The following is a 16,906-nucleotide window of genomic DNA, read 5'->3' as shown; positions in this document are numbered from 1 at the left end:
GCCCTAGAGGTTTCTGTCCCTCCTTGTCTGAATTCCTGCTTTTTAGTATGTTAATTTTTTGGAGTGAAATGTTTATATTCTTCCTGAATTTCTTTTTGTACATGTCTGTAGGTATTGCACTGTGGTTATCATGAGGATTACACTGAACATCCTTAAGTTATAAAACTATAATTTTATTTATAGTAGCTTAACTTGAATAACATAAAAAAACACTACTCCTTTACAGCCATTTCTCTTCCTTCCAGATGTCACAAAATTACATCTTTATATTATTGCACAAAAAAATTAGCTAACAATTCCACTAAGTGCATTAGTTTCCTAAACTGTATAGAAAAAAAAAGTATAGCTACAAAACACTGTAAAATTAATTCTAGCTTTTATAATTGCCCATGTATTTACCTTTATTGAGATCTTTATTTCTCCATATGGCATAGAAGTACTGTCTGGTGTCCTGTAAATTCACTTTGGAGGAGACCATTGAGTATTTCTGCAGGGTAGTTCTAGCACTCAAAAAGTCCCTCATCTTTTATTTGGGAATGTTTTTATTTCCTCCGCACTTCTGAAGGATAGCTTTGCTACAGATAGGAATCCTGGTTGACATGTTCTTTTAGCACACTACATATATGGGCCCACTATCTTCTGGCCTCCAAAATGTCACTGGATTGTAATGATTTGTTTGTCTTGGGCTGATTCCAAGACTTGCTCTTTATATTTTGAAAGTTTGATTTTAATATGTTTTGGTATGTGTCTCATTCTGAGTTCATCTTACTTGGAATTTGTTAAGTTCCCTGGGTATTTATATTCACATCATTCATGAAATTTGGTAAGTTTTCAACCATTATTTCTTCAAATATTTTCTCTTGCTTCTGTTTTCTCCCTCTGGGACATCCACAATACATATGGTTGTTCTGCTCGATGGTATCCCACAGGCCGCTTAGAGCTCTCTCCTCTTCAATCTTTATCCTTTTCCTCAGGCTTGATAATTTATATTGTCCTATGGGCTGCTCTGGTAGCTCAGCTGGTAAAGAATTCGCCTACAATTCAGGAGACCCCAGTTCAATTCCTGGGTTGGGAAGATCTGCTGGAGAAGGGATAGGCCACCTATTCCAGGATTCTTGGGCTTCCCTGGTGGCTCAGCAGGTAAAGAATTTGCCTGCAGTGTGGAAGACCTGGGTTCGGTCTCAGGGTTGGGGATCCCTGAAGAAGGGAACGGCTACCCTCTTCAGTATTCTGGCCTAGAGAATTTCATGGACTGCATAGTCCATGGGGTTGCAAAGATCCAGACATGACTGAGTGATTTTTACTTTGAGTGATTTTCATCTTTGAGTTCACTGATTCTTTCTCTTGCCTGACCAAACCTGCCTCTGAATCCATCTAGTAAATTTCTCATTTCAATTACTGTACATCTTCAGTTCCAGACTTCCTTTCTGGTTTCTTTTTTAGGTTTTCTATCTCTTTATTGATATTTCCATTTTTTTCATATCAGTTTCATGACTTTCTCATGAAAGACTTTTTCATGACAATTTCCTTTAGTTCTTTGAGCGTCATCAGGGCAATTGTTTAAAAGTTCTGTCTTATGTGTCTGCCATTAGCCCATTTTAGGGACAGATTCTACTCAATTACTATTTTTTTTTCCTCTGAATGGGCCATATTTTCTAATGTCTTTATATTCCTCATGATTTTTCTGAACACTGGACATCTGAATCGAGTAATGTGGTAACTTGGGAATTAGATTTTCCCCTTTCCTATTCGCTGTTTTTTGTTATTATTATTTTCCTGTTTCAAGGATCAGCCTCAAGTGTAAACCTAGTGTCTTATGTCTTTTCTGATCCTTCCCTTGGATATGTGAGTGACTATATTTCCCAACATATGTAATTGTTCTAGCATGTGTTAAGTCTTTAATTTCTGTCCTAAAAGACGGAAAATGAAAAATGAAGGTGGGCAAAAGAGGGTACCTTAAAATCTCCTGAAAGTCACTGCAGCTGGAGGGAGAGGGACTTGCAACAGTGGGAGGTACAACAGTGGCTGCCTGCTTCTTTGTGTGCACCTCTGTGATCAGAATCAGCAATCAGAGCACAGAGATTCAGTATTTGGAGAAAGGGGCCCCTTTTATCCACCCTAGCATCTGCAAGCTGTATGCAAGCTATTCCAGGAGTACTTGCACAGCTGCCTGCCTGGGGGTAGGGATGAGTAGCTACTACTGAGTTAAGAGTTTGAATTGATTGAAATGAACCACAACTGACCATCTAAAACATCTCCTGGACGTTACAAGCCTTCAACAGACTCCAGACTTCCAAACAGTTTTATCAGACAGATTCTGCTAGTGCAATTGTCTAAATGGAGACAGATTCTTGTTGCTTCCTACTCTCTCATTTTCTTAGAATCCTCCCCTATCACGTTATCTTTTCTGAATTATTCTTTTTTTTTTAATTTTATATTTTAAATACTATGGACAGAGGAGCCTGGCGGGCTACAGTCCATTGGGTTGCCAAGGAGTTGGACACAACTTAGCAACTAAACACCAACAACAACAACACACTCTACAGACAGAGTGTGGGCCATTTCAAAAGGTGAGATTATTTTTTAGATGTATTTTTTTCATTCTAAATTAGATTCTAATCTATCTCACTTATTTTTACTTATCATTGTGACAAATCCAGTGAGGATGTGATAAACATGCTAAATGCATGGATTTAAGAACCATGTAGCAGTGCTTGGTATATAGTAAGCAGTCAATAAACAGTAGGTATTATCATATATGTACACACACACACACACACACACACACACACACACAAATAAATATTACATTCTTCTGGGAGTAGTTAGGTTGAAGTGTGAAGAAACAATACGAGCTTACTCTCTACCTGGGAGGATCTGTCATAACAGAGAATTGCCTGAGCTGCTCTGTATAAGCTGATTATTAAGATCAATCTCAGGATGTCCTCAATACTTTCTGCTCTGCTGGGTTTACCTTCCCTTGTTTTCTTACCACTTCTGCATTTCACAATTTGGGTCACAGCTGTGATTGATGAATCGGGCTTCATTTCCCATACGGTAACTGTCAATCACCATCCCACTATCCAAGTTCAGACAATAGTGGTCACTGTGATTATGATACTGCTCAATCATCCTGTTCCTAAAGAGGAGAGAAATGATTAAAACCCAGTTAATGATTAAGTTGAAAGTAAACTTAAAATATTTCATTTTCCATTCTAATCTGGTACCTCTGCCATTTTCCTGGAGTATGATTTACCACTGTACCTGAACTCCTGCTCGCTGACAACCTCTCCTAGGTATTCAATGATGAACTGCCCAGCTTTTAGGGGTTCTTTGGTTCTGATTCCCCAACCTTTTTCTTCAGCTCGAAATCGTTCTAGACATTGCACCCACTCATGCCGCTGTATCCTCTGGTTACAGCACTGCTCACCACAGGGGCAAGTGTTGGGGGAACACTCAGCAAAGATCATTCTAGAAAAAAAAGGAATAATTATATGTCAATTAACACTACATATCATCTATATGAACCCATTTTTTAAAATAGGAATTTAAAAAATGAATTCAAAGGGACTTCTCTACTGGTCTAGAGACTAACACTCTGCGCTCCCAATGAAGGGGGCCTGGGATTGATCCCTGGTCAGGGAACTAGGTCCCACATGCTGCAAATGAGTTTTCTCATGGTGCAACTAAAAAGATTCCACATCCTGCAACTAAGATCCTATGCGTTACAACTAAAAGATCCCATATGCTGCAACTAAGACCCAGTGCAGCCAAAAAAATGCATAAAATTAATTTTTATTTTAATAAGGTTAGATTGGTTAACAAAGTTATTAACAAGGTAATAATGTCTAAATTCAAAAGTTAATAATACTGAAAATATCCAAGTCAAGTTGCAAACACTGATGCTTCTTTTAAATTAATAATTTAATTGTCCACTCAGCATCCTGGGCAAACACTAACATATTTATTTCTGTACTGAGAATATATGAGGGGTTCCATGGTGGCTTGGTGGTAAAGAATCCTGCCAATTCAGGAGACTCTGGTTCCATCCCTGGGTTGGGAAGGACCCAACCCCTGGAGAAGGAAAGGGAAACCTACTCCAGTATTCTTACCTGGGAAATCCCAGGGACACATGAGCCTGGTGGCCTACAGTCCATGGGATCACAAAAGAGTCAGACACAACTAAGCAATTAAACAACAACAACTTCCTGAACTATCAAAAGAAAGAAAGGAAATAAGCAATGAGGCAGCTATATTAATTTCACAGACAATAAATAAAATATCATACAAAAAGCACAGAAATGTTAGCATCTAAAGAGATGCACATTTAAACAACTTTAAGGACATATGATACTCTCAAATAGTAAACCAATGAAATACTAAAGCACTAGAAATAAAGTTAGATGTCAGTAACTAAAGGAGGTGGAACTAAGAGGAAATAAATATATATTGGTGGTGATACCAAAAATTACCTAAGTATTTTACAAGAGCTATTAGAAAGTATAGAGTAAGAATTACATATATATATGTATACATGTATATGTAAGTTACACAGTTTCATAGTAGTATAATTTTTAATAGCAAAATATTAAAAGTAACTTGAATAATGAACAACAGAAGAATGGCAAGCTGTGACATCTAAAAAGGATGAGCTTAAGGATTACAATGTTACATAAAAGCACATATATAAAATACTTGAGAGTGAAAATAATCTGCATAAGACATCGACTACCTAAATCACCAAGCTACTACTACTACTATGTACAATTCTATGTATGTACAATGACAAGATGAAAAGTTACAGTGATGTAGGTAAGGTAGAATTTCCCAACTGGCACATTAAAGCAAAAAACACTGATTCCCTCAGCCCACACGACAGCTGACTAAAGATCAAAATTGGAGAAGCAGCTATCTGTCTAGAAAAGCTATCTAGAACAAGGAACACTGATGGGAAGTTCATTAATTCTCCTTTGCTATCTATCTGCTTAGGTTAATAGAGATAGAATCCTTTATCTCAATTAGACATTTTCATTTTGAAATCTCAATCTCACTAAGAACTCACACTTCCTATCTCTGACAACAGCCTTACTATCTCTCATTAGCATCACTGACTCAGTCATCATGTGTATTAACATACCTTCTATATCCTAATGTCTTATCAACTTAGTTTCCCCCCAAATGTATCATGACCTTCTACTAGTATTATTTTTATTAGAGAGGTTAAAGAACTTTCCTTAGGTCTCACAACAGTAAGAGGATTTAAACCTGAGTACATAAGACTCTACATGACATTGCTTCCTATGACTCTATTTAGCCCATGTTTTGGGCTAAATATGTCCCTTCAAAATTCAGTTGAAGACCTAGCCTTCAGTGTGATGCTATTTGGAAGTAGGGGCTTTGGGAGGTGAATAGGTTTTATTAGCTGATGAAGGTGGGAACCTTGTAATGGGATTATTGTTGTTTAATCTCTCAGTCCTGTCTGACTCTTTTGCAACCCCACAGCCCATCAGTCTCCTCTGTTCATGGGATTTTCCAGGCAAGAATACTGGCTGCTGCTGCTAAGTTGCTTTAGTCGTGTCCGACTCTGTGCCACCCCACAGACGGCAGCCCACCAGGCTCCCCCGTCCCTGGGATTCTCCAGGCAAGAACACTGGAGTGGGCTGCCATTGCCTTTTTCAGGGGATCTACTGGGGCTTCCCTGGTGGCTCAGTGGTTAAAGCGCCTGCCTGCAATGCGGGAGACCTGGGTTCGATCCCTGGGTCAGGAAGATCCCCTGGAGAAGGAAATGGCAACCTACTCCAGTGTTCTTGCCTGGAGAATCCCATGGACGGAGGAGCCTGGTGGGCTACAGTCCACGGGGTTGCAGAGTTGGACACGACTGAGCAACTTCACTTCACCTGACCAAGGGATCAAATTCGCCTCTCCTGTAGCTCCTGAATTGATAGGTGGGTTCTTTACCACCGGGCCACCAGAGAAGCCCTCATAATTGGATTAGTGGCCTTCTAAGAAGAGGAAGAGAGAGAAGTATCTTTCTACCATGAGCATGCTCTGAGGAGAGGCCATGTGAGTATTCAGGGAGAAGGCAGCTGTCTATAAGCTAGGAAGTGGGCCCTCACCAGACACTGAATCTGCTGACAATTTCACCATGGACTTCCCAGCCTCCAGAATTGTAAGAAATATATTTCTATTATTTAAGTCTATGATAGTTTGTTATAGCAGCCCAAGCAGACCGAGACAGTCTATCAGTTAAGTTTCATATATCCTTTTTGATTTCTTGAGAGGAAATCAAAGAGTCTACTTAACCTTTTCCTTTAAATGAAGTCTTTTTTTTTTCTGGCCACACCACGTGGCTTGCGGAATCTCAGTTCCCCAACTAGGGATTGAACTCAGGCCCCTGACAGTGAAAACACCGAGTTTTACACACTGTACCACCAGGGAATTCCCTTAAATGAAGTGTCTTACAGATCTTAAAGCCTGTGCTTATAGAATTAGTTTAGTACAGTACCTATTGAGGCAGTCATCCACACAGCCCTTTTTGGTGTCATCATCTGGCTTCTTACAGTTACAAGTGGTAGCCTCATAACCAGAAAGGGGTTTGACATCAACGTAGACATCTTGAGAGAAGAGAGCAAAGAATAGTTTGTGAACATATAGAGTAATTTTTAAGAGCCAGGCTGAGAAAACTGATGGTATGGAGGCAGAAAAAACAGCTCCCATTTTACTCACTTGAACGAATTTTTTTATATAGTGGGACATCTGGTTTCTTGTATAGCTAGAAGAAAAAACAGAAAAATCCCGATATAGCATTCAACTTCAAATGCCAGAAAACAGTATAAATCACTAAAAATAAAGAAATTATCCATGTACTCTGCCCATATGGAAACACTTACTTTCTGGGTTGGATACATTTGAGGTGTGATCACTTTTTACCCTGGAATAAAAGGTGACTTACCAGATCAGGGTAAAAGAACTATATTCAACAGAAGCAATCATAAGTAGATTAAAGAAAATGCATTTTTTGTTAGATGTTTCTTCAGCAAGTTATTGGACAGATTTAAATGATTATCACACTGCAGATTAAAGCTATTCATTTGGATAAATTAAGATTTTATTTCCCTCTATGAAAAGAAAGGAAAACTTGCACAGGGCTTGTTCAGATGGGTAGGGCAAGTATATGATATGAAAAAGATAAGTATCCCGGCCTTTTCAGGGTGAGTGTTGTAGGAAAACACATTTTACATTTTAATTAAGGCAATTAATTCAGTGAACAAAGGGAAGATGGCAGGCAGGATAATGGTGTTCTCATATTGCAATAAAGAATGCATTAGGAAAAAAAATGTATTAGTCAGTCTGTGAGTGTTTTACTATAGAAGACAGTACCAAAAAACAAACAAAGAAACAAACAGGAGCTTGGTTTAAGCTGTTTAAGCTAGAGTGTATTAATCTATAAGAATAATCCCACCATCATTTTTCAGTGGGTACAGTGAGTCAAAACACTATCTCCTTTATTGTTATGACTCTGAGACAAATATCTAACATACTGACCCTCTTAAAATTCAGGAGAGACCATCAAAGAAGAGAATGCAGATGGGAATGTTCACTGCTTTTGGCTTTCCAAGATTAAACTTTGGTGGAATTTTGGCAAAACTCAGGAGCCTATTTACCTCATTTGCATGACTATTTCTATTTCCCAATGGTAGTTCCCAATATGGATTCTGGGGGCTTTTGCTAAATATAAAAATTACTGGGGGAAACTTTTCAATTAGGTAAGTAAGAGAGAAAAGCAGCACCTTTCCAGTTTTAGTTCCCAATATATTTAAAAGTACAAGAGTATTAAATATTTTCCCTGTTTCCTTTGGTAGAAGACTCTCTTTTGTATGTGAAAAATAAATTCCAAACTGATGGGAAGGAGCCAACAAAAATAAAGCCTGAAATTTCTTAATGCTGCTGGCAGTACATCTAAATTCTCTTGAGACCTGCATCAAACAGGATTCTTACAGAACAGTATCTTTGCTACCAAAATAAAAGCCCAGAATAATAACTGAAGGTTTCCTAAGGAAGCAGGAACTTACTGCTATTTTGAAGTTATGAGTAAAGGCAAATAGGTCATATTAAATATGGATGCAAATTCATTTTTCTTAGTCTCTGACCTTCACAGGGACACTTCTCTGTATTTCCTAAGATGAGAGCATAATAAGGAGGCAGAGAAAAAGACCTGCATCTCCCTCTCCCCCACTGAGCACTTAAGAATGAAATATCTGGGGAGGGAGGTGGGAGGGGGGGTTCAGGATGGGGAACACATGTACACCCATGGCGGATTCATGTCAACGTATGGCAAAACCAATACAATACTGTAAAGTAAAAAATAACTAAACAAATAAAACTGAAAAAAAAAAGGAATGAAATATGGTAAGATAAATTCATACCTGATTATGTTTCCACTGCCAAAGAATGTCATAGGGAAGCTGAAAATCAATTCTCTTTTGCCTTAGATATTTTCCTGAAATAAAACAATACTATCCATTTCAATATTTATTTATACAAAGGGTCAAACAGCTACAAGCTTTAACATGCAGAGTAAATTTCATGTTAAATTTTATGAATTTTCCATCACCAATTTTTAATTTTTGCTATTCTTTTCCACTGTGCTCCATGTGGTATATGCTAAAGATGTTTTAATTTTAGCTTATATAAAACAACTAGCATAGCAAACTTACTGCAAAGTCAGTCATCATTATGAAGCACACTAAATACTAAGAATTGGTCAATCATTAAAGTCACTAACCAGAGCATCTATTATCTTTTCTCCATTATTGTACATAATTTAAGGCTAACTACAAAAGAAGTATAAAATTTTTCCAAAATAGGAAACTCTGAATTTAAATAACTCAAGAGTATTTACATGTAAATTTATGATCTGTTAACATTTTTCTTCCTACCTATTGAAATACTTCTACTTTTTCTAGCCAGTTTCAAAGCCCCTTTCTACCATAAAGAGGCACCCTGCCCCACAATTTCTTTACTCTATATGATCTTTTTGTTCATGAAGCACTATGATGCTCGACTCACTTCTTGCAGGATTTAGACGTTTCCTTGTTATCTGGATGTGTTTTATCATGGTCTCCAGACCAGCAGTTCTCAAAGTGTGCTCTGCTTACCCCATGGGATCTGAGAGGTCAAAACTATTTTGGTAACACAACTAAGATATTATATGCATTTTCATTATGCTGACATTTGTACTAATGGGGTAAAAGGAATAGTGGGTAAAGCTGTAGTTTTAGTATGAATCAAGGCATGTGGCACAAATCTCTATTAGAACGAAACCAGTAGAAATGAACTATATGGCATTATCTAAGAATGCTCTTGATAAAGTAATAAAAATATTAAATCTTGACCCACAAACCAAAATCTTTATTCTGCATGACACAATGCAAGTATGCATAAAACACTTCTGCTATATACTAAGGTATGATGGTTATCTTAAGGAAATGCACTTGTACAAATATTTGAATGGTGGGCTGAACTAGTTGGCTTTTTTCATAGAACGACATGTTAAAAGAACTGACAGACAATGGTTATTCTAACCTAGGAACTGAAAATAAATCCAGTGAACTTCAAGAACTCCAACTGAAAATATGTTTCCAATGATAAAATTTTAGTTTGAAGTGAACACTGAAATTTTGCAAAACTTGTGTCTACTAATTATCATGAGATTCTGTTTTCCAATACTTAAGTTTTTCTCATGAAATAAGTGGCAAATCACAAATATGAACTGTTAGGGATACATACAGGAAATGGAAGAGCAATATAATTTAGTGAATTAATATTTTCCAATGTCTAATGCATGAAGTGATAAAATCATACATGGATAAAAATCTATTTAACTTAGAAGAGAGGCAACAATACAAAAAATCCATTGATTTCATACTCCAGCATTAGAATGTTAAGGAACATTTTAAATTTTTGCTATAATATCAAAGAATATCTACAATTATGTGAAATTATTAAATCTTCCTCTCTTTGACAACTTTTTACCCATGTGAGGGCAGATTTCTTCATATATTTAAAGCATAATAACATCACAACAAACAGAATGCAAAAACAGATTAGAAAATCCAACTGTCCTATATTAGTCAGACATCAAAGAGATTTGCAAAAATGTAAAATAAAGTCACTTTTCTCATTAAAAGTTTTTGGGGAAAGTTACTACCACATTCAGACTAAGATGAAAACATAATAAATTTGCCCTCAAAAAAATAGGGAGGAGTTATCTGGAATCAAGATTGCTGGGAGAAATATCAATAACCTCAGATATGCAAATGACACCACCCTTATGGCAGAAAGTGAAGAAGAATTAAAGAGCCTCTTGATAAAAGTGAAAGAGGAGAGTGAAAAAGTTGGCTTAAAGCTCAACATTCAGAAAATGAAGATCATAGCATCCGGTCCCATCACTGCATGGCAAATAAGACGGGGAAACAGTGGAAACAGTGGCTGACTTTATTTTTTGGGGCTCCAAAATCACTGCAGATGGTGATTATAGCCATGAAATTAAAAGACGCTTATTCCTTGGAAGGAAAGTTACGACCAACCGAGACAGCATATTAAAAAGCAGAGACTTTAGTTTGTCAACAAAGGTCCATTTAGTTAAGGCTATGGTTTTTCCAGTAGTCATGTATGGATATGAGTTGGACCATAAAGAAAGCTGAGCACCGAAGAATTGATGCTTTTGAATCAAGGTGTTGGAAAAGACTCTTGAGAGTCCCTTGGACTGCAAGGAGATCCAACCAGTCCATCCTAAAGGAGATCAGTCCTGGGGGTTCACTGGAAGGACTGATGTTGAAACTGAAAGTCCAATACTTTGGCCACCTGATGTGAAGAGGTGACTCATTGACCCTGATGCTGGGAAAGATTGAGGGCAGGAGGAGAAGGGGACGACAGAGATGGGATGGTTGGATGGCAACACCGACTCAATGGACATGGGTTTGGGTGGACTCTGGGAGTTGGTATGGACAGGGAGGCCTGGCGTGCTGTGATTCATGGGGTCGCAAAGAGTCAGACACGACTGAGCCACTGAACTGAACTGATTTTCCATAAAAATGTTATTTGTTAACATGTAATTTCATGTTAGCATGTAATACAGTGAGTTTATTCATTTGATAAATCTGATGACAGAGCAATATGGATTATAGTTATATCTAAGTGAAATAACTTATGGAGGTGAATATAACAAGCTGCTGTCTGAGGTTACAGTTGGTAGAAGATTGGAGTCCACCTCTTGACAGGGAACCAAAGCTGAATGTGTAACTACAAAGTCTGTAATGAAGAAGTACAACAAGGAAGTAGACTTTGGTATATTTAAATAATGAATGTGCAGCTGTTAAATGAAGTGAGGTATACATTTACTCATGTGAAAACTTATTTTCCAAGTTGCAGAATAATATTAGAGCAAGGGCTGACTTTTTAAAAAAAATATCCATTAAATGGCTAAATATGGTGGGGACTGTCTAGGAAAGGGCACAAAGGAGCTTTCTGGAATGATGATAATGTTCTTGAGAAAGGTCTGGATTATAGAGGAGTATGAAAAAATTTAAAAATTGAGCAAAAGTACATTTAAGATTTGTGGATTTTATCAAGGGTAAATTCAAATCAAAAGAAAAACCCTACAAACAAATACTGAGATCTTGATTCTGACATTATGATGAAATATTTAGCTGGAAGTATATCAATCTCTGCAGTTTACTTTGCAGTGCATCCAAAAACATGATGGAACAACAGATGGATAAATACATGATAAATCAGGCAAATATCAATGACAAAACCTAGGTGATGGGATTTTTTTTTTGTGATGGAATATTTTGTGTTCAGTTTCTTCAAATTTCTGTATGCTGAAAAATTTGGTAACAAAGTATCAGGAAAAACAGCTCTCTCTCTCTCTCTATATATATATGAAAGAGTTTGAAAGGGTATATGCTAAACTAGTATGTTTCTGGGAAGGGGAAATTTATCTTTCAATTCACATCTTTCTACATTAGGAATTTTTATGAGTATGTACTGTTTCTAACAACAATCAAATAAATGTAATTTTTCAGCAAGTCAAAATTGGCTCTCAGAAGACAGGACAAATCCCTTGATGTAAAGGGTTAACTCTTAGTGTGTTTTCTGTAAAGAGGCTGTAAAAGTATGAAGGAGTAGAGTGTAAGTTCTGAACGTTTAAAAATAATACTTTTCTCTTTCTAGAAAGAAAGGCATCCATTATTCACGTCAGCTTTTTTTTGGCCACACAGCATGCGGGGGTCTTAGTTCTCCAATGAGGGATCAAACCCACGCCCTCTACAGTGGAAGCATAGGGTCTTAACAGGCAGGGAAGTGCCATACTTCAACTAACTTTAAAAACACAATTTTCCCCACTGTCCAACATTTTGAGCTTTCCTAGAAACAGCTCCACAGATGTTATATGTTGCCTTTCTTGGTATTAATTGTATTTCTCTTCAATCCCTGGGTTGGAAAGATCCCTTGGAGAAGGGAAAGGCTATCCACTCCAGTATTCTGGCCTAGTAAATTCCATGGACTGTATAGTCCATAGGGTTGCAAGGAGTCAGACACGACTGATTGACTTTCACCTTCACTTTTCTCTAATCCATATACTAAGAGTTGGGGAAAAAAATGATGAGACAGTCTTTCCCTTCCTCTAATATGTCTGAAACCAGAGCCAGGTAATTCATTTTTAATATGTGAGACTCACCTAAAAAGATCCTTGTCAAATTCTGCTGGAGATGATACCTTAGAAGAAGGTATTCAGGAGTTCCTTGTTTGGAAAAAATACTGTTTTAGCTAATCCTCATTTTTAAAATGGAAAAAAAATCACTTTCACCTGAAAATTAGATGAAATCATATCTTTTGTGGATTTTTCTTATTGTATACTGGAACCTTGAGATCTCAAATCCTGCCACTGACTATTAGGAAAGGAGCAAAGAAATCCTTTACTTTTCCCCTTTGAAATAAAACTCATTTTGTGGGCCAAAAAAGTCATTTCAAGGAAGAGACGACAGGAGATTGTGTTGACCTTGAAATCTAAAAGGGAAAGGTCCATGATGATTTCGTTTATAAAACCAATTCTAATATGAAAAAGATATGAACAATAGGAGGCAGAATATTTCACAAAAGCATTCTATTGTTAATCAAGTAGCTAAGAAGCAAATGAGGGAACCAAAGGAGAGGGAGCTATTCAACAAAAAGGAGAGAGGTAATAACGGCTCTACCTCTTTTCAAGATACCTTAAAGTCTGACAAAAACTTGGCCTTTTTTGTCCCCTAAATAAGGTGACTGACCTTCAGAAAAAGTTCAGCTCATTTATATATAATCTGAGTATTGGGTTATAATATCGCTCTATAAATAGATTAGAATTATTCATTTTCCTTTGTTATTCTATGAAAATGGTCCCAATACCATCCAAAGAAAAGTTGCAGTGGTAGTGTTTGAGTGAAATGTGTGCCATCGAAGGGGTTATAAGCAATGATAAAAGATACAAGATGAAACTGTTTAAATTTCACTAAGGAAAATATGATAAGGGTTCAAGTTTTTGGTTTTATCAGCCTGAGGAAAAACAGGTGAGATTCAGAAAGACAGGAATATTGTGATTTCTATCTCCCCTTTGGAAGAATGTCAGCTCCACAGAGGCAAGGATCTTTACTATTTTGTTTGTTGATGTATAACAAGCATCTAGAAAACTGCCTGATCAAAGAGCAGGTCTTAAATTTTTGAATGAAATGAAAAGATATATTCCATGGCTTAAGTTTTGAGGTCCTCCACTAATTGTTTCCTTTTAAGGGAGGGATTGGGGGCAGGAGGAAAAGGGGAAGACAGAGGATGAGATGGCTGGATGGCATCACTGACTCGATGGACGTGAGTCTGAGTGAACTTCGGGAGATGGTGATGGACAGGGAGGCCTGGCGTGCTGTGATTCATGGGGTCGCAAAGAGTCGGACACGACTGAGCGACTGAACTGAACTGAAGGAATATCTACTAAGCAATATTATAATCTTTCCTCAGTTTCCTGAATTCTCTTCTTCCTAAACACAATCCTTTTTTTTGGCTTGGTTTATTAATTAATATTCCTCCTGTTTCACTTGAGATATAATTGAGATGTATCACTGTAAAAGTTTAAGGTGTATAGCATAATGGTTTGAGTTACATATGTTGTGAAATGACTACAGCTATATGTTAGCATCATCATCTCTTACAAAGAAAATAACCAGAGAAAGAAAAAAAAAAAGGAAAACATTTTTTCCTTGCAATGAGAACTCAGCATTTACTCTCTTAACAATTTCATATATACAGCAGTGTTAACTGTAGTTATCATGTTGATTATATCCCTAGTTCTTACTTATTTTGTAACTAGGAGTTTGTACCTTTTGACCACTTACTCACACTCCTCTTCCCACAACCCTTCAACTCTGGTAACCACACATAATGTGATCCCCTTTTCTAACACACACGCACACACACAAATACTTTTAGATTTCACATATATGTGAGATCATACAGTATCTGTCTGACTTATTTCACTTAGCACAATGCCTTCAAGGTCCACCATGTTGTTGCAAACTGCAAGATTTCCTCATTTTTATGGCTGAATAATATTCCACTGTGTTTATGTGTGCACATGTGTGTATTATAATATGATATACATACAACAACTCTTTTATCCATTCCTGCTTTGATGGACACTTAGGCTGTTTTCATATCTTGGCTCCTGTAAATAACGCTGCTATGAACATGTGTGTGCATGCATCTTTCTGAGTTACTGTTTTCATTTTCTTTGCATATATTCCCAGACATGAAATTGCTGGATTACATGGCAGTTCTATTTTTTTTTTTTTTTTTTCTGCACTACTTGGGAGGCAGGCTCTTAGTTCTCTGACAGGGATGGGACCTGTGTCCCCTGCAGTGGAAGCATGGATTCTTAACCAATGGATTTTCAGGAAAGTCTTTCAATTCAAAAGAAGAAGGAAAGAAAGCCTATTGTAAATGCCCATATTTTTGCTGACTGGATTCTTTCTGCCTTACTGATGTTCCAAGGTTGTTTCTTTCTTTCCGTTTAGAGAACCTCCTTTATTCATAGGGTAAGTTTGCTGGCAACAAACTGTCTTAATTAACCTTCACCTAAGAAGCCTTTGCTTCTCTCAATTCTTGGAGGGATATTTTCAGTGGGTATAGGATTCTGGTTTGACAGTTTTTCTTTCCATACTTGAAAAATGTGCCGTTTACATGAATTCAGATAAGAAATCCACTGTCATTTGATCTGATTTACACCTATGTATACAGAGTCATTTCTCTCATTATTTTAAAACTGTTTTGTCTTTAGCATGCTGAAGTTCGATAAATGTTGTCTTAGCCTGGATTTCTTTTGCATATATTCTGTTTGGGGTTTGCTCAACTTCTGGAATCAGAAGGTTTATGTCTTTTGCCAAATTTGGGAAGCTTTCAAGCCCTTTATTTACTAAAGGACTTTTTCATCTCTATCTTCTTTCTTATCTCCTCCCAGGACACCAAGAATATAAATATAAGCTCTTTTGTTATGGTCCCACAGCCTATCTCTCCTAATGTCTATTTTTTCTTTTGTTCATACTGGGTAATATTACATCATCTAGTTCACTGATTGTCCCCTGTATATCTTTCATTTTGTTGCTGAATCTATCCCTGAGCATTGTATTTCAGCTACTGCATATTTTTGTTCTAAAATTTCTACTTGTTTTTCCTATCTTTCATTTCTTTGTCAAGGCTCTATCTTTTTATGTTTTAAGTATGTTTATAATTGTTTGTTGAAGTGTTTTCCACAAATTATAACTACTGTAAAATCTTTATCACATTATTCTATTATCTTGGTATTGGCATACATTGATGTCTTTTAAAATTCAGTTTGCAGTCTCCCTGGTTCTTGGAACGCCATGATTTTCAATTCAAACCTAGACATGGGATTTTATATGGCATATGTCTCAGAACTAAATTTTTTTGTTATTGTCCAACAGTATTACATTGTGAGGCTACATCACATATTGCCTATGTGCGTGGGACCCCAGTTCGCAGACCAGGGATGGAACCTGAGTCCCCTGTAGTAGAAGCACAGAGTCCCAACCCCTGGACTGCCAGGGAGGTCTCTGGACATATATCTTCAATTTTTGGGGTACTTACCTAAGCAACAGAATTGCTAGGTCTTGTATTAAATCTGTCATTAACTTGATTAATTATTAAAATGTTTTCCAAAGAGGTTATACCATTTCATGTTCTCACAGCAATGTGTGAGGGTTTCAGTTTCTTCACATTCTCATAAATCTTTTAATTAAAGCCATTTCAGTGACTGTGAAGTGATATATTATGATTTTCAATTCCATTTTCCTAATGATTAATGATGTTTAACATCTTTTCATATGCTTATTGACCATTTCTATCTTTTTTTGGGGGAAATATCAACTCAAATAATTTATTCACTTAAAAATTGTATTGTTTGTCTTTTCATTATTGAGTTGTAACAGTTCTTTATATATATGGGGTTTTGGATACAAGCCTCTTATTTGAAAATGTTTCTCCCTTTTTGTGGGTTGTTTTAGTTTCTTGGTGGTGTTATTTGAAGTACAAAATTTTAAATATTAATGCAGTCTAATTTGTCTTTTTTTTCCCTTTTATTGTACATGATTTTGGTGTCAGACATTTAAGAAAATTATTACCTAATGCAAGGTCACAAAAATTTACCCCTATGTTTTATAATTTTAGCTCTTGTATTTAGGTTGATGATCCGTTTTGAGCTATTTTATCCTTTCATATGGGTATATCAGGCTATCATAGAAACCATGTGCTGAAAAGATCATGCTTGCCTCATTGAACTCATTGTAGAACTGTTATAAAAAAT

At 36.7% G+C, this 16,906-nt stretch overlaps 1 protein-coding gene across 2 annotated transcripts in view; it reads right to left on the bottom strand.

The window, feature by feature from the left end:
* ASH1L (ASH1 like histone lysine methyltransferase) overlaps nucleotides 1-16,906 on the bottom strand; it is a 179,339-nt gene that overhangs the window by 36,485 nt on the left and 125,948 nt on the right. Inside the window, exons 7-11 of one of the 2 annotated variants that reach the window (XM_068963887.1) lie at nucleotides 8,427-8,516; nucleotides 6,727-6,772; nucleotides 6,506-6,614; nucleotides 3,265-3,471; nucleotides 2,993-3,139 (exon numbers count right to left, since the gene is read on the bottom strand). In XM_068963887.1, the coding sequence (XP_068819988.1) occupies nucleotides 2,993-3,139; nucleotides 3,265-3,471; nucleotides 6,506-6,614; nucleotides 6,727-6,772; nucleotides 8,427-8,516 (599 nt within the window). The remainder of the gene's footprint in view (nucleotides 1-2,992; nucleotides 3,140-3,264; nucleotides 3,472-6,505; nucleotides 6,615-6,726; nucleotides 6,773-8,426; nucleotides 8,517-16,906) is intronic. The other variant, XM_068963888.1, reaches the window with a different exon arrangement.

This window comes from Capricornis sumatraensis, chromosome 2, assembly GCF_032405125.1.
Source record: "Capricornis sumatraensis isolate serow.1 chromosome 2, serow.2, whole genome shotgun sequence".
NCBI classification, from domain to species: Eukaryota; Metazoa; Chordata; class Mammalia; order Artiodactyla; family Bovidae; genus Capricornis; species Capricornis sumatraensis.
This window is presented reverse-complemented; position numbering and strand designations above follow the sequence as displayed.